This window comes from Grampus griseus (assembly GCF_964374135.1).
Source record: "Grampus griseus genome assembly, chromosome: 17".
Lineage (NCBI taxonomy): Eukaryota > Metazoa > Chordata > Mammalia > Artiodactyla > Delphinidae > Grampus > Grampus griseus.
In genome coordinates, this window is record NC_139011.1 from 18626615 (window position 1) to 18647724 (window position 21110).

Genomic DNA, 21110 nt, shown 5'->3' on the forward strand with positions numbered 1-21110 from the left:
TCAACAGGTTGCATATAAAAGTTAGAGGGGAAAGGACGGCTAGGAACGTATATGAAAACTAGTTCTGAGACAGAGGACCTTCAAAATGTGTGTACTCTTTGACTCAGGAAATACAGTAATTACACTTGTAGAAATTATCCTAAGGAATTATCATGGCTGTATGTGATGTTTAAATGACAATCATAACAGCGAAACAAACGACTTGTATTTTATATGCATGAAAAAAAAGTCTGGAAGAATATATACCAAGGTGTAAACCACAGCTTTCCATGAGTGGTGAGATAATGTAAATTTTCTTCTTTTGCTTCTCTCTGTTGTTAATGTTCTCTATAATTATTATGCCTTTCTTTTATAATTTTTACAGAGGTTATTTTTTTTTTAATTTGTGGGTGGGTCTTTTCTAGTGTGAAAGCATTTAAAAATGTTCTCTGCTCCAAGAGTAGAAGTTAAAATTCCAGGGAAGAGGAATCTAGTTGTAAACACAAGGGTTGTGGAAACACTAAGAAGTTGAGTCTCCTTCCCATCCTCAGACTATCTGGTTTGATATTAAGCTAGGTCTTTTCCAGCCCCTACTTCTGTCATGAAATGATTCCTACTGTGTCATGTAGATGGCTGTTAAAGGCCGAGTGAATCTATGCTTGGGCAGCAAGCCTGGAAAAATAGAGGGTACTGCCAAAAGGGAGTTCAGATTCCTCCCCAGTTTAATTGTTTTCCATTTCACCATGACTAGATGACCTCCTGGTCTTCTCCTGCCCAAGAATGTCCCTAAAAACTTGGATGCTTTGTTTGGTCTCAGGAATGAATCATCTGGGAAGAAATGATTCTGAGAATAAACATTTTCTGTACCAAAGATATGTCAGAATCTGAGTCAAGTACTAGCCCAAGTCCCTCAACAACCTTAAGATTCTCCCAGGTGTGGAGAGAGTGAGAAAGATGCCATGATGGATGATATGTAAGAACCAGGTGCAAAGGTCTGTGGGGTCCAGCCCATCATGGGTAGAAGTAAGTTTGGAACACAGCCTCTTAGAAGTGCATTTCAGTGATGTTTTGTGAGCATTAAGAGACATGGTCTTACTCATGAAAAGAAAATTCAGGAGACTCTAAATGTTTTCTACAATACTCTCCATTGAAGAGCAGCAGGAAAGCAAGCAGATTGGACTTAAATTCTTACTAAAATTATAGTTGGGTAAATAATTTGAACCTACATGTCTTTGACTCCAGAAACATTTTGTTCTGTTTTTTAAACTATGTGATACTGTCACCAAATATATCAGTGTTTTAAAAACCTTTTTCACCGCAATGGAAAAAAATTACATCACACACACATATACTCTAACACACATTTACAAAGAAAAGCTTCACAAAACAATACACACTTTTACTATGTGTAAATAGATCATTTCTATTCTATCCTATTCTTTTTTATAAGATTTTTCTTTTCTTTTCTTTTCTTTTGGCACTGGTTTCAACCCACTCAATATATTTCACAACCCAATGATGGATCAAAACCTACCTACATCACTTACACAAGCTGCTTCAAGCAATTTTTTTCCCAAAATTAGCTCTTAAATTTTCATGGGTTTATTTTCTACACCATTACCACAAAAAGAGAGTTTGTTTTATGTTTAAACACATTTTTAATAAGCTCCTCATTCAGACAAAACCTTCTCAACCTTTTCAATTAAGTATTCTGTGTTTAATTGCTTGGGTAGAATCCTTTTTGCACGAATAATACAGGCATTGCATGTCCAAGTCATTAATATTGTGGTGCTATGGGAAGCAAGTTCTCCAGGTAATTCTATATAAAGTTGGTTAGAATAACAGCATGCTCCTAAAACAAAGCATCCTACTTACTGTGTGATCTTTAAAGAAGTTACCTAACTTCTCTGCGTGATGGTTACCTCATCTGCAAGATAATGCCATTTTATTGGACTATTGGGAAGTTTGTATTCAATAATCCAGTGAAAGGGCTTGACTCAGGGCCAGACACAACATAGGTTCATTTTGAGACATGAGCTAGTATTATTTTAAATAAATCCCTTGTGTTAGACAAGGTTCTCTAGGAAAGAGAGCCTGAAGCAAGCATTAAGATCCTAATACTGTTTTGGAGTGAAAACCCTCCTTCCTGCTCTACATTTGCCATTCTCTCTCACACACACCTGTATGTTCTTCCCACTATCCTATTTAACCTGGCCATACACAACTGGACAATTTCTGGCTACAATAATGACGTCTAAGCCATCCCAAGCTCATCACATCCTGGCACACATCAAAGAAATTGATAAAGGTAAGTGGTGGTGTAGCTAGCTGCACACCATCAGTGCCACCATTAATCCAGCCTTGAAGTGACAGTAAAGATGTCTCTTGAATTTCTAAGCTCATGAGAGAGACAAGTTTTACAAAAATTCCAGGAGGTGAGTGGAGTCAGCCTGACCTGACACAGCTACTCCTTGAGAGAAGCAATTAGACCTGGGGACAAGGCCACATGTCCTTGGTGACAGTGCGTTACTATATTGGAACAAAGTAGGTCTTGAAGAGAAGACCTAGTGAAATGGTGGAAATCTAGGGTCCAATCTATAAGAAGCCGTTAAACATCATGAAACTTCAGGTGTGATTGTATTTGTGTGTCTGAAAGAGAAGCTTCCAGTCAGAACTGTCACAGATTGGAGTGGATGAAGGAGAAATAACTGCTAAATATAATTCGGGATCCTGGATAGGATCCTGGAACACAAAAAGGACAACAGTTGAAAAACTGATGATATTGGAATGAGGTCTACATTGTAGTTAATAGCATAGTAATGATTTTAATTTCCTGGTTTTGATAATCATACTACAGTTAGGTAAGGTGTTAACATAAAAATAAGGTTATTTTGAGTCAGCTCTACCATTGAGAACCAACTAGAAAAGCTGGAATTAATTACTGAGGTGTAATTTGTATGCAGCAAAATGCACAAACTTAAGTATAGAGCTCAATGTATTTTTTTCTTTGATTTTAAAAAAATAAAAGTATAGTTGATTTACAATGTGGTGTTAGTTTCAGGTATACAGCAAAATGATTCAGTCATATATATTCTTTTTCAGATTCTTTTCCATTATAGGTTATTATAAGATACTAAATATAGTTCCCTGTGGTATATAGTAGGTCCTTGTTGTTTATCTTTTTATATATAGTAGTGTATATCTGTTAATCCCAAACTCCTAATTTATCCCTCCCCTCTCCTTTCCCCTTTGGTAACCATAGATTTGTTTTCTATGTTTGTGAGTCTTTTTCTGTTTTGTAAATACATTCATTTTTATCATTTTTTTTAGATTCCACATATAAGTTGTATCATATGGTATTTGTCTTTCTCTGACTTACTTCACTTAGCATGAAAATCTCTAGGTCCATCCATGTTGCTGCAAATGGCAATATTTCATTCTTTTTTACGGCCGAGTAATATTCCTTCGTGTGTGTGTGTGTGTGTGTGTGTGTGTGTGTGTGTGTGTGTGTGTGTATCTCACATCTTCTTTATCCATTCCTCTGTTGATGGACATTTAGGTTGCTTCCAAGTCTTGGCAATTGTAAATAATGCTGCTATGTACATTGGTGTACATGTATCTTTTTGAATTAGAGTTTTCATTTTTTTCTGGCTATATGCCCAAGAGTGGGATTGCTGGATCATATGGTAACTCTATTTTTAGTTTTTTAAGGAACCTCCATACTATTCTCCATAGTGGCTGCACCAATTTATATTCCCACCAACAGTGTAGAAGTTTTTCCTTTTCACCACAACCTCTCCAGGATTTGTTATTTGTAGACTTTTTGATGTTGGCCATTCTGACTGATGTGAGATGATACCTCATTGTAGTTTTGATTTCCATTTCTCTAATAATTAGCAATGCTGAGCATTTTTTCACATGCCTGTTGGCTACATGTATGCCTTCTTTGGAGAAATGTCTATTTAGGTCTTCTGCCCATTTTTTGATTAGGTTGCTTTTTTTTTTTGGTATTGAGCTGCATGAGCTGTTTGTATATTTTGGAAATTAAGCCCTTGTTTGTCACATCATTTGCAAATATTTTCTCCTAGTCCATAGGTTGTCTTTTCATTTTGTTTATGGTTTCCTTTGCTGTGCAAAAACTTCTAAGTTTGATTAGGTCCCATTTGTTTATTTTTGCTTTTATTTCTTTTGCCTTGGGAGACTGATCTAAGAAAGAATTACTTCGATTTATGTCAGCAAATGTTTTGCCTATGTTCTCTTCTAGGAGTTTTATGGTGTCATGTCTTATACTTAAGTCTTTAAGCCGTTTTGAGTTTATTTTTGTGTATGATGTCTCAATGTATTCTTACATATGTAATATATAAAATGTGACATCACCCTACACATCTAACCCAGATCAAGATATAGACTGCTTCCCTCACCCTTACCTCATGAACCTATGGTATTAGAAGTCAAGACAGTGGTTACCTTTGGAAAGAAAGGACAGAGTAGTGATTAGGAGGGGCACCTAGGGAGGCTTCTGGGGCTCTGGTAATGTTCCATTTCCTGACTCCGATTTTGGTTATAGGTGTTGGGTTCATTTTTTGATAATTTACTGAGCTGTACACTTATGGTTTGTGCACTTTGTGTATGTATATTCTAATTCTATTAGAACATTTATTTTAAAAATATAATTTGTACTGAATCTGACTGAGGGAACTGCACAGTGGAAGTCATTTTAAAGTCCTTAAGTGATCCTAGGCACTGGAATTTGTTTGGACAATGTTTTCCACAATTTCCCAAAAACAAATTTTCCACAATTTCCCAAGTGACAGATGAGTTACAACACAATTCTTCATCTGAGTATCTTCAGCATTCCAAATAAGAAAGGATGACCGATTTAATGGAATGGGATTGGCATTTATAAGGGAACTTCTTTTTTTTTTTTAACTTTAGAATTTTTAAATTTATTTTTATTCATTTATCTTTGGCTACGTCGGGTCCTCGCGGCTGCCTGCGGGCTTTCTCTAGTTGGGGCGAGCGGGCTCTACTCTTCATTGCGGTGCGCGGGCTTCTCATTGCGGTGGCTTCTCTTTTTGCAGAGCACGGGCTGTAAGTGCACTGGCTTCAGTAGTTGTGGCACACAGGCTCAGTAGTCGTGGCTGACGGTCTCTAGAGTACAGGCTCAGTAGTTGTGGTGCACAGGCTTAGTTGCTCCACAGCATGTGGGACCTTCCCGGACCAGGGCTCGAACCCGTGTTCCCTGCATTGGCAGGCAGATTCTTAATCACTGAGCCACCAGAGAAGTCCCAAGGGAACTTCTTTTAATTTATTTTTTAAACCAAGTATCAGGAATATTTGATTCAGTGGGAGTTGAGCATAACAGATCAATTTTTAAATGAAGAATTTTAATCAATTTAAAATGAAGAATGTATTTAAATTTTGTAAAGCTAGATGAACCCCGAGAAAACACAAGGGGGCAGCATTCCATAACATTATAAATGAAGAATGCTGAAGGTTTTTTGTTTTGTTTTGTTTTTTAGTAACAATATAAATATTGAGAATGGTCCTTAAAGAGAACGTCTTATCAAAGGAGGAAACGAAAGGTCAAAGAGATTATTACGGGAGTCGCTTTAAATTCCCTTATATCACAGAGGTCAAGAGTGGCAAAACAAGGACCACGGCTTATGTTTCCCAACTGCAGATTGAGTGGTTTTTCCACTCTGTATCGTCTCAAATGGTCTCCTGGATGAAAGAGCACTTGCTGTGTGCTGGAAATGGTTAACTTCTCACCAAAAGACCCTCGGATAAGATCTCCATTTACTGTGGACACGGATTAGGGTGTAGGTGCCTGACACCTGTTACTGAAGATGAGTAGTTTAATCTGAGTGAAACATGAATCAATTTGCAGAGCAGAAATATGCTTCCAATTTAATACGTGCTGATCTTCAATATAAAGGAGACCTTGAGGGAATGGTTAGATGGTGATAGTTTTAAAAATGTGGTTTGGAAATGTTAGCGCTGTGCATTGTAATTTCGCCCTTGAATTATGTTTTATTGCACTCTCTCACCTCTGAGAAGGAGCCATTATTAAGCCTCAGGGTGATAGAGTGTATTTGCCCTCTTTAGAAAGACAATAAAATCAGGCTTTATGGGGAGAGATAATGAGGGTTTGCAGTAGCTTTTAGCTGTGGAGTCTTTTTACTACATCAAGGTTAAGCCTAGTGGACTAATTCAAAGGGTTCTTCCTAGTATAGGACTCTGCGCTTTCACTGCCAATGGCCCCGGGCTCTCGGGAAACTAAGATCCCAAAAGCCACATGGGTGTGGGAGGGCCAAAAAAAAAAAAAAAAAGACTTCTTGCTCCATGTTTCAAGGTGGCTGCAATGTCAGGGAAATAAGAAAAGCTCACCTCTTGTAACTGATGGGATTATGGGAAGAAGAAAGTGAGAATGGACCAAATGAGGAAACTAAAGTCCAAAGAGGTTATTCAGTGAGTCACTTTAAGTTCCCTTAAATCACAGAGGTCAGAGAAGAAGGATGAAGAATGCAGTGCTCAGAGTGTGTCCTGACTTCCCCTCTCCAGGAGAAAGCCTAAAACCTGGAGAAGAAAGCCAACAGGAAGAGAGATTTCTACCTTCCTTCTCAGTTAAGACTCTGAAAAGTGACAGCCACTTCTGGCAACCTGGTGGTCGGTGCAGTTAGTAGAGGGAGGCCTTGACTTTGAGGTTCTCCAGGCAGCTCTCAGTCCCAGGGCCCAGGAGTCCCTGAAGCTCCAAGAGACCTTGGAAGGCAGCAGAACCTGCAAACCTACCCAACACCCTGTGGCAGAGGATGAGGCTGCCACGGGGCAGAGCCAGACGGTGGATGGGCAATGGATAGGCAGGCCCAGAGGGCTTAGGTGGGAGATGTGGCAGAAACTCAGGTGATCTGTTGGGCCAGACAGAGCCAAAGTGAGACTAAGACAGCCAAGGAGGAACCCAGACCCTATCCAGGCCGAGAGAAAGCAGTTTACAAACTGCAACAGCTACAGCCTGTTAAAGGCTGAAGATACTGAAATGTTATCCCACCTGGGTCAAACTCTTTTATTCCATCACAAGCAAGACAGCTTCACTCCCTCCCTGTCCTAAGGCTGCGTATCGGCCTTGCTCTTCTTTGCTATTTGATTCATTATCAATCCCTTTATGTCCTTATTTCTCTAGGGACCTGATACCAAGTCCCCGTGGTACTGAAGCAGAAAACATCTTGACCGGCGTTGAACTAAAAAAAAAATCTCTCTTTTTTAATTCCCAGCAGGTGCACCCCGAACATTTTCCCAAGCATTCCCAAGCTTCTGCACCCCAAAACATTTTCACTCCTCAAGGGGGCATGCCTTCCGTATCTGGCATGCTACCTGGGAAGTCAAAAGGAAGCCAAGTGGTCTCCCCAGTTTTGGAAGTCTTAACCCTGGGGAACAGCCATCCAGTCCTAGCTCACTCACCTGGGATGCATCAGGCTTTCATGCTCATAGGATTTTCATCTACCTGTCCACGCACAACCTGGACATTCTCTCACACACTCCAACTGGCAGTCAGTATGCAGTTAGGCCCTTACTCCGAGACCCTCGCCATTGCTCTGAGGAACTTCAACAGAGATAACGATGCTCCAGGAAGAAATAGGGGTCAAGGGGTTGCAAGGAACACGCCTCATGAAACTCTCTTTCTGCCAGGCAGTGGGAGTAAAGATGGCTGCAGGTCTAAGGCTCTGCAGTATCTCCCTCCACTGGCCTACGAAAGAATTCAAGAGAATTCGTGGAGTCCATGGAAGGACAAGAGGTTTACTGTTAGTTAATTAGTTAGAATTATGGATGGTAACTTGGCCACACCCCCAGGTTCAAATTCCATCTCTGCCACTTACTGTGTGACTTTGGAAAAGTTGCACAACCTCTCTGTCCTCGGCGGCATTCTTATTTGTAAAATGAAATTAATAACAATACCTACGTTGGAGGGTTGTTGCAAGCATTAAATGAGACAATGAGGTATTCCATGCAAAGTATATAGCGTGTGACTCACAGAAGGATAAATGTTACTTATTATTATTGGCTTAATGGCTTTCGTTTGCTTAAAGAGATAAAGTTTAAATAACTCTGGAAATCAACACATTTCCATAACCAGATAGTACTGATGGATGCAAAATCATCTTTATGTTTACTGGTATAGATTCTAAACTCTAACACAGTAAATAACCACACCTGGATGTAATTAATACGATCCATTCTACCCTTGTCTCCAGAAAGAATTATCACCATGTTCTTGGGTAAATCATCTGAGTAAGGCTCTCCTTATGAGCAAGGCTGAAGTGGCAAAGTGAAAAGAACACTGAATGGCAAATTTGCAACCTTTAGAATAGGCAGAGGCACCGCTCCACCAGCTTCTAACCCTTTCAATCAGGATTTATTAATGTGTGGGTCGAGGGGAGCATGGGGCCTGCAGAGGTGTTTTGTTGGGGCAGTGATTTTGTTCTATGTTGTTTTAAAACAACTAAAGATGTGAGCTGAATGCTTTAGGAGGAGCATGCCTTCTACACTAGTGGTAGCCTCACCGTTCACTCTTGTCTTAGGCTGTGCCTCTCCACACGTGTCCATCAACCACCTGTCAGTCGGGCATTTGAGATATCTCTTGAATAAAAAAAAAAAGGTCTATGGGCTTCCCTGGTGGCGCAGTGGTTGAGAGTCCGCCTACCGATGCAGGGGACACGGGTTCGTGCCCAGGTCCGGGAAGATCCCACATGCCGCGGAGCGGCTGGGCCCGTGCGCCATGGCCGCTGAGCCCGCGCGTCCGGAGCCTGTGCTCCGCAACGGGAGAGGCCACAGCGGTGAGAGGCCCGCGTACAGCAAAAAAAAAAAAAAAAAAAAAAGTCTATGGACCAGGACCTACCTTAATTTCTGTTATGGGGCTTCTCATTGCAGAAAGACCCTGCGGCATCTTCTCTTGCAAACACAGAATCCACACCCAACCGAAATCCGCCAAGTCCGAGACCCGCCCTTCCCTCTCGCTCTCTTCACAGTTCACGTCCAACTCTCCACCCAGTTTGTGGGCTGGATTCTGCAGAAGGGAGGGGCCTCTGTTAATCTTGTCAATGCGTCTCACCTTTTTAATAGGAGACAAATTACTTACCTCTTTTCACGTGTTTTAAATGATGTGACTCTTGGCTTGGTCTTGTCCTAAATAAACAGCAAAACGTCAGGCAGATCCAAGCATTCAGATATCTTCTGACTCACTGGGAAGCTGTGAGCACAAAGACAACCCCAGGCTATAGGCTGGGTGGGAGAAGCTTCCAGATTTGAGGACTCCTTTTCTTTCTTTTTTTTTTTTTTTTGTGTGTTACGTGGGCTTCTCACTGTTGTGAGAGCCATATATGGAGTTTGAGCCATATAATTATAGAATGTTAATTGTAGACTGTAAATAATTCTCATTCTAGGGTGTGGGTTCAGTCTGTTTCCTACAAACTCAGTTGTTGTTTCATAATGTCCGAGGTACTGGGGGTTTCCTAACCATAACATCCATGATCCAAGGGGTGGCTTTTCTTTGTTTCCTAAATACTGCAGCACTCTGGATACCTGCTCAGTTCAGTCACTGCGGGTCTGCCCCTCTTCAGCCAGATCAATAATCTGCTCCTGCTGTATCAGTGGATGTGATGAGAGTGATTAGAGTTTGCTTCCTGTGATGAGAGCCTGACTAATTGTGTTAAAATAAAGCAACGTTCTGATTGGTTTTGTTTTCTCTTTAAGCAGAAACATGGACACTATGACATTTCCTGTGTAAAACCAGTAAAATAACCTCTGATTGGCTAAAACTAGGATTTACTCTTAACTGTTTCACTTCCAACTGGATATAAGCCAGTCCTTTTTTTTTTTTCTTCTATTTTTCTTTTTTTTAGCTGCATCAGGTCTTAGTTGCAGCACGTGGGTTCTTCTTTGAGGCATGTGGGATCTTTCGTTGCAGCACGGGCTCTTCGTTGTGGTGCGCAGGCTTCTCTCTAGTTGTGGCGCGCGGGCTCCAGGGCGTGTGGGCTCTGCAGTTTGTGGCATGCAGGCTCTCAAGGACCTACTGTATAGCACAGGGAACTCTGCTCAATATTCTGTAATAACCTAAATGGGAAAAGAATTTGAAAAAGAATAGAAAAATGAAAAAGGAAAAGAATAGATATATGTGTATGTATAACTGAATCACTTTGCTGTACACCTGAAACTAATACAACATTGTTAATCAACTATAGTCCAATATAAAATAAAAATTAAAAAATAAAATAAAAGGAAAAAAAAAACTGGTGACCTTTGAGATGGAGGCTGCTCCATCAGCCTGAGTCCTGGAAGGACAAGGTGGAGCTGTGTCCCCAACCACCTTGTGAGCCAGACAAAACGCTGGCTGCTTTGAGATTTGGAGATTGTGTATTACGGCAGCAAAACCCGGTGGGTCTGGCAGCTTCCGTATGCTCTGTAAAACGTATGTTTCAATTGTGTGTGTGTGTGTGTGTGTGTGTGTGTATATGCTGAGTCATGATGCAAAATGAATCTCTTACTGTACATTATAATCAAGAAGTTTGCTAGCCAATGATACAGATTGCAGTTTTACCTTATATCATCTCTCGGTAAAAAGATTAGCACTGGGGCTTCCCTGGTGGCGCAGTGGTTGAGAGTCCGCCTGCCAATGCGGGGAACACGGGTTCGTGCCCCAGTCCGGGAAGATCCCACATGCCGCGGAGCGGCTGGGCCCGTGAGCCATGGCCGCTAAGCCTGCGCGTCCAGAGCCTGCGCTCCACAAAAAAAAAAAAAAAAAAGAGTAGCAGTGGAAGGACCCTGAAAAATCATCTAGTTCCATGCTCTCATTTTAGAGATGAGAATTCAGAGGCCGAAAGAAGTCAAGTCATTTCTCCGAGGTCACAAGGTGAGCAAAGGACTAGGACTCAAACACATGTTAGACTTCAAGCTGGTGCTTTACCACGAAACCCTGCTTTGGGGCTGATCTTGTGAAAGTGCTTTAAAACTACAAAACCTCATAAAAATGTCAAGTAATGAAATTATTACAATAACTAGTCAAGTAAGTTGGTAAAAGGCCTAGGCTTTGTCAAACCTGGTTTCAAATGCCGGCTCTGCCACTTATGAGCTATATAACCTTGGGGACATTATTTAATCTCTTTGAACCTCTGTTTCCTTATGTGTAAAATGACAATAATATTATGTATGTCCTATTTTCCTGATGAGTAAATGAGATAATAAATGCAAAGGTCCTAGCACAATGCACATCTCATAGTAAGTGCTAATAAGTTATTGATATTTGTAGTAAATATAATGCCAAAGAATTTGGTTTGGAATAACCACAACACAAAAAGCAATGCCTGGCCTTGGAAAGAGCCAGGGTTTAGTGCAGAACAAGGTTTCTCAACTGTAGCACTATTAAAATTTGGAGTCACATGATTCTTTGTTGTGAGGGCTGTCCTGTGCACTGTAGGATGTCTAGCAGCACCCAGGGATGCTACCCACTAGATGCTCCGAGTATGTTTCCAGACATTGATGAATGTCCCCTGGGGGCAAAATCAATCCCAGTTGAGAACCCCTGTTGTAGAAACTGTGCTTAGAGTTTTGCAACGAATTCTTCCTATTAAACAACAAAAACATAAAAGAAGGTTAAACACTGAGAGAAAGGAGTCTGAGCTTCCCTATTCTTCAGATGCACAAAAAAGGATATATGTATAGTTGATTCACTTTGCTATAAAGCAGAAACTAACACACCATTGTAAAGCAATTATACTCCAATAGAGATGTTAAGAAAAAAAAAGGATCACTGAATCAATGAATGAAAGTAATTTTTTTCTGAAGTCCTTATCTAGTAACTAACAGGCACAAGGTTCCTGCAGGATCAATAGGGTGGACTAGGTTTGTGGAAAGTATCCATTTTCTTCACCCCAACTCTAAAATAAAAAGGTTCCTGAGGAGAACCTATTCTTAACAAAACAGTTAAGGTCTGCACCAGAGCACAGGTCCTCAGATAGCGGTATGAAAAGGGCAAAACAGGGTCCCAGTTTTTAGGGTGAGCCACCGGGACCCAAGAATCAGCATGAGAAACCCCTTCAGGTCAAACTGATAGAAAAACAAGGTCCAGAGTAGCTTCAAAAGTCCCCGGGGCAGGTAAGGACTGTTCTGACGCCAGAGCTGGGGTGTGGAGAGGGCTGATTTAGACAGGTAGAAAGAGGAGGCAAAGTCACAGTAGATCTGACTCTGGCCCCCTCCTACTGTTTGACGTTGTGGACTGCGCCCCAGGAACACAGCTGCCTAGAAAATGATGTTTTTGTTTTTGTGTTCTCGGTCACTCTGCCCTTGTTATTTCTCACATGTGGTGGTTGAGTGAACCTGAAACAGCGTGCACCCACTCTTCTGCTCTAAAACCGTGCTACCCACTTAATGATCTTGTGACTCTGCCTGGATATACAAGTCTAACAATAACCATTCTGTTTCGTTCTAACCTCTGTTTGGATGCCCCCCGGGAACCACAGCCTTTTCTAACTATTCTGGCAATCGTGAATAAAGTTTCTTATGTATTGAGAGTCTTATCAGTTGAGCGGACTCCTGTGATTCTTGCTGGTACCCACCCAAAGCCACTTCTTTGGCTTCCCTGCATCCCACAGCTGGACCCCATCTGTGTCCATGGCTTCCTGGACGCCATCTCAATTTACGTTTCTCCACATGAGTCTATGGCTTTGCTGCTGTGGATGAATCTCATTTCTACTTCCCTTTTCCAGCAACTTTGAAGCCCGTGTTTATCATCTCCTGCATATTTTCCTGCATGCTTTGTCCTTGGACAAAATACCATTCCTCTTTCCCTCTATACCAAAGATGATCTCTGTAGGGTTTCCCAACAGCCAACAATAAAGAAAGAATTGTCTTGATAACCCAACAGAAAATGGGCAAAGACTTGAACGTTCTCAAAGGAGAATATCCAAATCGCCAAAAACATATGAAAACGTGCTCAGCTTCATTGGCCTCCAGAGAAATGCAAATTAAAACCACAATATACTCACCACCCCAATGGCTCAGGATGGAAAACACCAAGTATTGGTTTTAATGTTCATGGTCTGCAAGTGGCAGTATAACTTGGTACAGCCACTTTGGAAAGTGGTAATGTGTTTGGTAATATCTACTAAAACTAAGTATTTTAAATTCCCTACAGCAATCAGCATTCATGCCCTGCCAAAGACCTATTCTAGAATGTTCTTCGCAGTGCTGTTCATAACTGCCTCAAACTGGCACTACCCAAATGCCCATCAACCACAGAGTAGATAAATCAATGGCATTATCTTGTCACAGTGGGAGACTATATAGCAACAGGAATGAATTATGCACAACCTCATGCAACACCATGAGTGAATCTCCCAAAATGTTGAGCAATAGAAACTTGACACAAAAAGAGTATACACTATATGACACCATTTCAATAGAGCCCTAAAAGAGACAAATCTATGCCATTGGAAGTGATAATAATGGTGACCCTTAGTAATGGGAAGAGAGCATGTGGGATGTCTCTCTTTCTTTTTTTTTTTTACTTTTTTTAATTGAAGTATAGTTGATTTACAATGTTGTGTTAATTTCTGCTGTACAGCAAAGAGACTCAGTTATATATATATACATTCTTTTTAAAATACTTTTCCATTATGGTTTATCCCAGGACATTGAATATAGTTCCCTGTGCTGTATAGTAGGACCTGTTTGTCCACCCTGGATGTTTCTCGATTTGGGTGCCGGTTACACAGGTGTGCTCATTTTGTAAAAATTCGTCAAGTTGTACAGTTATGGTCAACGCACTTGTCTGTATCTGTGTTTTACGTTATCAGGGGTCAGGTTATCTGGAAACAAACTCCAAGATGGAGATTTATATGCAAAAAGTTTATTGGGTGGGAGCTCTCAGGAACAATACCTGTGAGAGTCAAGACTTCACTGAACAGGGAGAGCAGGTGACTGGGAAAGCCGTCCTTGGCCAGTCCCACAGGGAGTTCTGGAATTAGGGTCGTCCTTCAGAGACATCAAATTGGGAGTGCGAGAGTCAGGCCTTTATACACTCAAACTAACCACATATTGTCTTTTGAGCAGTGTCCCTTCAAGTCTTTGTGAATTTTCTGTTCAGTACGTCAGTCCTTTCTTTTTTTGTTTTTCTTTTGCCGCACCCTGTGGCATGTGGGATCTTAGTTCCCCAACCAAGGATGGAACCCGTGGCCCCTGCAGTGGAAGCACAGAGTCTTAATCACTGGACCGCCAGGGAAGTCCCATCAGTCCTTTCTTTAAAGATATGGACTGTCTCCAAGGAAAGGGCCATGACCTTGGATAAGGCAGCTCTCTCTTTTTTTTTTTTGCCCTTTAAAATTTTTGTCTTTGGTGAGAACATTTAAGTTCTGCTCTCTTAGCAAATTTCAATTATACAATACAGTGTTATCAATTTTAGTCACCACGTTATACATTAGATCCTCAGACCTTATTTTTTATTTGTTTTGGCCTCGCCTCGGCATGTGGGTCTCAGTTCCCTAACCAGGGATCGAATCCCCACCCACTGCAGTGGAAGCACAGAGTCTTAACCACTGGACCGCCAGGGTAGTCCCAGACCTTATTCATCTTATAACTGAAAGCTTGTACTATTGTACCAACCTCTTAATATTTCCCCATCCGCAACCCCTGGTAACCACTTTTCTACTCATACTCTCTAGCTGGACCAGAAAGGGGCTCAGCTGAGGGTTACTGGCCACCTGCACTCCCAGCAGATGGGCGATTGAGTGCCTCAGTCTGGAAGGGGTTGCAAGCTGTGCAACCACTCCATATTTGAATTAAACATTGAAAAAGAAATAGTCTGTCTTGAACAGTGAATAAAGAGAGACGAAACATTTGAAAAAAACAAATGAACAAAATGGGACCACCAATAGGTACACTGACCATAGACCAGCACTGAAATGATGATATCAACTATCAATTTGTTTCATTACCCTGAACTCTAGAACAAGCTGAGCTATGACATATTTCATTAGCTACTTCTCCTGAACCAGATGTCCATGCTTGTTTGTTTATTCACATACTGTTTAGTTCCAAGAATTTCCTGTGACTGACCCAGATACTTTAAGCTCAGCAGGAGAGAATTCACCTATTAATAGCCCACGTGGAATCTCCCATTTAGAATGTGGAGTCCCAACAAGTGTGTCCAGCTTCCAGCGTTTTCAGCCTTACTGACTGGTTCCAAAGGGCAGGGCTTACTGGCAACATTCCTGTTGTTCAGCACTGTGGCAAGGGTAGCCGCATCGGCTCCAAGGGCTTGGGCTGAGCCCTGGGTTATTTATTAGAGTTCAGGCTGCAGTTTTCTGGAAGGCACAGAGGGACCTTGGGGTGAAGCGCTCTCTCCAGCAAACACTGTGTTCCTCACTGTGGTGAGGGATCCATTGCGAAATAGTATCCCATTGGGCCTCGCTCTCCACCCAGCCGCTGTGCCGAGTGGCTTCTTTGGGTGGGAGCCCACAGTCACCCAGGCAGCCTTTCACACACTTATCCACTCCTTTTTTTTCCCAGGGAAGGGCTGGGCAGGGAGAAAGCAGACTGCTGCTGAGTTTTAGCCACCATGCGATCCTCTGCAAAGTGGAGAGGACCATCCCAGGGTGGCAGAAGGTAGCGTCTCTGTTCCAAGTTTTATCATAAACGGTGGTGCTTTCCAACAACAAGCTGAAACAGGAGCCAGTGGCGGTAGATTTGGGAGCTTAGCCAAGCTGTGATGGAAGGGAAGTCTGCCTCTAGCGTCCTCTTTCTGAACCCTTTTCTAGGGAGTCCTCACTTGTCTTTCTGTTCCCAACTCCCCCTCTAAACTCATGGTGCCCACTGCCCTTATGGTTCTGCCAATGCCTTTTTGGGGTAAGTTCACTTCATTTGAGAGGTTCTAGAGGCTCATAGGAACACCAAGCCCTGGGGCCTTCCATATCTCTAATGGACTGTTATATACTAGACTCCAAAGGGATAGAGCAATCCACTTTGTGAAAGTGGATTGTAAAGAGTTTCCTGGATACATGGGTTAATGGTAGCTCCAGCATTCGGACAGCTGTATTTCGTATAATGTGTATTTTATCCAATAGCTGTGTTTTAGGTTCCCATACTGCCAGTGGATTTGACAGCAGGCACTCTGTAAGAGGCTGTCATAGTGGATATATATGGTTTTGTCTCTCAGAATAACTCTTCTCTTTGGGGAAATGCTTCTTTAAACTACTGGGCCTATTGATTAATGGTACTCCTATGTCATCGACACAAGAAGGGCATATGACCCAAGGTGAACCAATGGTAGGAATGTATCCTTTTGTTCACAAAGATTGGTCCAGGGGTTATCAGGTGACACAGGGCAGGCTGCTTGAAATTCTGGGGCAGGTTATTTTATACTGAAGCAGATGGAAGAGCATCTTTTCTTCTCTGACTGGTAATCTGTAAGAATTTGAGCCTGGACCTTCTGGCGGTGTGCCCCCTGCTACAAACGCTTATGCAAATAGAGCCCACACAAGAGAAGTAGAAAGTAGAGAAAAGTAACTGTTACACAAAGAGAGAGATGCCTGGCAGCCTTTTAGGTTTCTTTCATTCTGATTTCCTTACATGAAGATCCATTCCAGTTTGCCCAAGGCAGGCCCAGTTTACATCTGTTATCCCAGCTTAATCATTAACATCTCCCTCTTTCGTTCTCAGAAGTGTTCCAGGTGGGTGATAAATTATATAATCACTGCTCCTATCACAATGGGGTTAATAAAGCCATAAAGTCCTTTTTCCCCTTAAGCTAGCTCAAGCTGGTTTTCTGTCATTTGCAAACAAAAAAATCCTAACTGACCTACGATTCATTTCTAAATTAATCAGGAAATCTGATTTCCTAAACTCCTAAACTTGACTGTTTCTACTTGCTTGAACTCTTTGGCAGACACCTGATTCTGTATCTGGTTCTTGGTCTCCACCTGTTCTGTGGAATTGACACCCTGCGCTCTTCCAGGCTTACCCAACCACCTTGTCCTGATTCTGAGTGCCTTTACTCCACACGTCACCAAAGGTCAGCATAGCCCACAGATTTCATCCGAAGGCTCTGGGACCAGGCTTAGAGAAGAAAAGAACCAGGGTAGGTTTGAGGGACCACCTGGGTTCATGAAATTCAACTGTGTTTCCCATTCATGTGTTATTCTGCTCAAAGTTCAAAGTCCTGGAAGAGAGTGTTGATTTAATTTGGGTTTGGGGCCCATTCTTTCACTAGGAGAAACTAGGGCACCATGATAGACATCTTATCATAACTATACAAAATGAGGGAGAGGCAATTCACCTCCAGGATATAGGTGTTGTTAGCAAAAAAAAAAAAAAAAAAAAAAAGGGAATGAGTGCCAGGAGACCAAAAGCATATTCAACAATGTGTATTTAATAATGCTATTGGGTAGTTTTGCCAGCTATTAATATGTCTATACCAATGAGAGCTAAGTGAGCTCTTAAAATACAGGTGCCTGGTGCGCAGAAAAATTGGAGATGAGGTGGTTAATCTTTCTGGAAAAACCATGAACCCCAAATCTGACTACCCTAAGTGATAATGGAGCTAGTCTTCATAACCTGTGCATTTCTGTAATCCATGATCAGGACACAGAAATGCTAGCTGGCATTTGTAGGGATTTTTGGAGGGTTCCTGCTGTTCTCATTCACTTGCCTCAAATCCTGTCCATCAGGGCTGTCCCCTTGGCCAGCATTACATGAAATTCAGTCTCCAGGTTGAGCCCCTCTTCCTGATTCTGTCCCTCTACACTCAGTCCTGTTACCCTCTTCTGTCTTCTGGCCTTGTAGTACATTTCCCTTCTTACGGCACATCTCACCATTCTGAACTTTCAGCACTGCCTCTTTAGCTTTGTGTTTTGGTTCTCTCTTTCCCCACTGTTCTTGACCTATTAAAGCCCTGGGCTAACACATCATTTGATCTAGTTTGGCCTCTGAGACCTTGTACTTTATCACTGACGCTTGCAGGAGGCACCTTGACTGGTTCATCCCAAACTGATGTAGGATGGAGTCAGGAAAAATACTGGTCCTAGAGTCAGACACACCCGATTCAAGTCTCAGTTCTGCCATTATTGTCATTATGCAAACCTGGAATCTAACCTCCCAGCAGAATGATGCTCTATAGCTTTCCTAAAACTCCACACACAATTTTGCAGATTTGTTTCATGTGTGAATATTTACTTCTCCCTTACTTGCTAATGAACTGTTTTCAAATAACTAAATTAGAGAAAATGTTTCCCTTCTCTTCAACATCGTTGTATTAGTCAGAGTAAGATGATCTATGCTACAATAATGAATAAGCCCTCGAATCTCAGTGGCTTAAACAAAGTTTGTTTTCTCTCACATCGTAGCCTGATGTGAATCAGGATGCTGTTCTCCGTAGATGACTCAGGGATCCAGGCTCTTTCCGTCACGTGGCTCCTGTGTTGCAGAATCCTTCTCTTCTAGCTCCATATAAGGAGCAGAGAAGACACAAAAGATTTCACAGGATATTCTATAGCCAGCCTTGGAAGTGGCATCCATAACTTCTACCCACATACCATAGGCCAGAACTGAGTTACACCTCCCAGATGCAAGGCAGGCTGGATAATATAGACTTTCTATGTGCCCAGGAAGAGGAAGCAGTGTTGGTGTCAAGCATCTAGTTAATCTACCACAATCACATTTCCCAGCTGGTATGTGTTGAAAATAAAACCACATGATGTTATCATATAATTATTATAGTAAGTATAATGATATTAAGCCAAGCATATAACATATGCCAAGCATATAATAAGCTCTTTATATGAATTTTTTAATTAATTAATTAATATATATATATTATTTTTGGCTGCATTGGGTCTTCATTGCTGTGTGCAGGCTTTCTCTTGTGGCGAGCGGGGGCTACTCTTTGTTGCAGTGTGTGGGCTTCTCATTGCGGTGGCTTCTCTTGTTGCAGAGCACGGGCTCTAGGCACATGGGCTTCATTAGTTGTGGCACGCGGGCCCAGTAGTTGTGGCTCACGGGCTCTAGAGTGCAGGCTCAGTAGTTGTGGTGCATGGGCTTAGTTGCTCCATGGCATGTGGGATCTTCCCCGACCAGGGCTGGAACCCGTGTCCACTACGCCACCAGGGAAGTCCCTACATGAATTATTTAATTCTCACAACAACCTCATGAGTGTTACAAGGATTAAACAAGATAAATGTTGTGAAAATGCCTGGTGCCAGTAATTATTCATCTCATTTGTTGGTGCATTTCACATTCCACAGGGCGACTGCCCAAGTTAGGATATTAAAATAGACCCTAGTACTATCTTTAATGTCTATGTTTGGAAATGAATCATTTTGTTACGGAGTTATATGAGAGGGATGTGAGGTATACCAAAAGGAGTCTGCTCAGGTCTTTAGTGATAAGACATAACAACCGTATAAATAGAGTTAATAAGAAGCAGACAGTTACAGGGCATAAGGATGAGTCTGCTGGAATTCTGATTTAATTTAACTGGGGTTGATTTGCAAAGACATGACCTTGGTTCTATTTCTTGTTTGTCATCCAGCATGGACCCACCAATAGATATAGCCTCTCCACATAGATTCTCCAGGGCTTCTACTATTACGTAGTTTTGCACCCACACTCATGTTTATGCTTGCCCCATCCCAGCCACCCTCCCAGAGACAGACTTCAGCGTTCAGTAACTGCTGGAAGAGGCTGCCAGAGGCTGATAAGGAGAAATAACAGATTTATGTCAAAATGGGGAAGGAAAGAGTAAGAGAGAGAGAAAATCAGTTGGTGGTCAAGGAAACAAAAGGCAAGGAGGATCAAAAGGAAATAGCCTTGCACTCCAACTCACAGTCAGCATAAATTTTTTAAAAAGGAAGCTTTCCTTTAAATTAGTCTAGAGTCTGGACACTAACCGTAAAGAAACTTTTCACCAAGAAAGACGAGTACTGAATGAGAAGCTGTGCGCGCACTATTGTTTTTTTTTTTTTTTTTCTTTGCGGTACGCGGGCCTCTCACTGTTGTGGCCTCTCCCGTTGCGGAGCGCAGGCTCAGCGGCCATGGCTCACGGGCCCAGCCGCTCCGCGGCATGTGGGATCTTCCTGGACCGGGGCACGAACCCGTGTCCCCTGCATCGGCAGGCGGACTCTCAATCACTGCGCCGCCAGGGAAGCCCGCACGCACTATTTTTATTTTTTGCAGTAGGATTCCCTTTGGGGTGGCAGGGGTTAGACTCCAGCAGGCAAATGAGAGGCAGTCTCTCTTCCTACAAGGGGAGGTCTCGGCCCTTACAGAACCCTACGAACGTCTGGCCCCGCCAGACTCGCCTGACACAGCAATGCATGCTGGACTTGCTCTTTCTCATATGAAGAGGTTGACATCCTCCAAAGGCATCTGCCATATAGTTGATGCAAACAGAAGCCGTTTCCAAGGAGTGAGAAGCGGGTACTTCAGCCCTCGGCTGGGCGGGTGGGTGTGCATTCTGCTCTTGCTTCACAGGGCTGCGAGCTGAATTCAGGAAGCCCCCTAACAATTACGTGCGTTGTGTTAAAAAACCGTAAATACACATCACCATTGAGTTTTTCTCATTCTAGGCACTAATGATCTTGGATTATGAACAGTCCCTTTCTCTCCTGAGAAAATGTCATAGTCAGTAACTTAGCTAGGATGTTGAGGTAGTCTTCCAGAATCAGATGACGTGTTCCTATTTCTAAGTGAAAACTTCAACACACTCTTCCTGACTTCTAATTCATGTAAGAAAAGCACAACAGACCCAAGCATGAAGAATTTGTCAGAAATGAAGACAGCACAACTCTCACAACCTGCATTAAGAGGAAAGTTTCATTTCCTTCACATCTGTGTGTGTGTGTGTGTGTGTGTGTGTGTGTACGCACATTCGTGCGTGAGTGATAAGTCTAGCTATATCACAAAGCCCTGGCCTTATAACCTAGTTGTTCTCATGATGGAGGTTGTAGGGGAGGGAGAAGATCAAAAGCAAAGGTGGAGTTGATAAAACATCGTGACATGCATTAGAAAATGGTTACTCGGGACAATGTGCAGAAAGTAAATAAAACACTTAGTAATGCGCATAAAATACTTAACATGGGCATGGCACAGAA

At 42.2% G+C, this 21110-nt stretch overlaps 1 protein-coding gene across 3 annotated transcripts in view; it reads right to left on the reverse strand.

The window, feature by feature from the left end:
- DEPTOR (DEP domain containing MTOR interacting protein) overlaps nt 1-21110 on the reverse strand; it is a gene marked incomplete at its 3' end in the record, with an annotated part of 188702 nt that overhangs the window by 6820 nt on the left and 160772 nt on the right. Inside the window, exons 9-10 of one of the 3 annotated variants that reach the window (XR_014297997.1) lie at nt 9113-10086; nt 8678-9040 (exon numbers count right to left, since the gene is read on the reverse strand). The exons of 1 other annotated variant lie outside the window; for it this stretch is intronic. Coding sequence is in view for 1 of the 2 variants with exons in the window: in XM_082674902.1 (XP_082531028.1) it covers nt 10069-10086 (18 nt within the window). Of the gene's footprint in view, nt 1-8677; nt 10087-21110 lie in introns of those variants that run through there. One more of the 3 variants, XM_082674902.1, reaches the window with a different exon arrangement.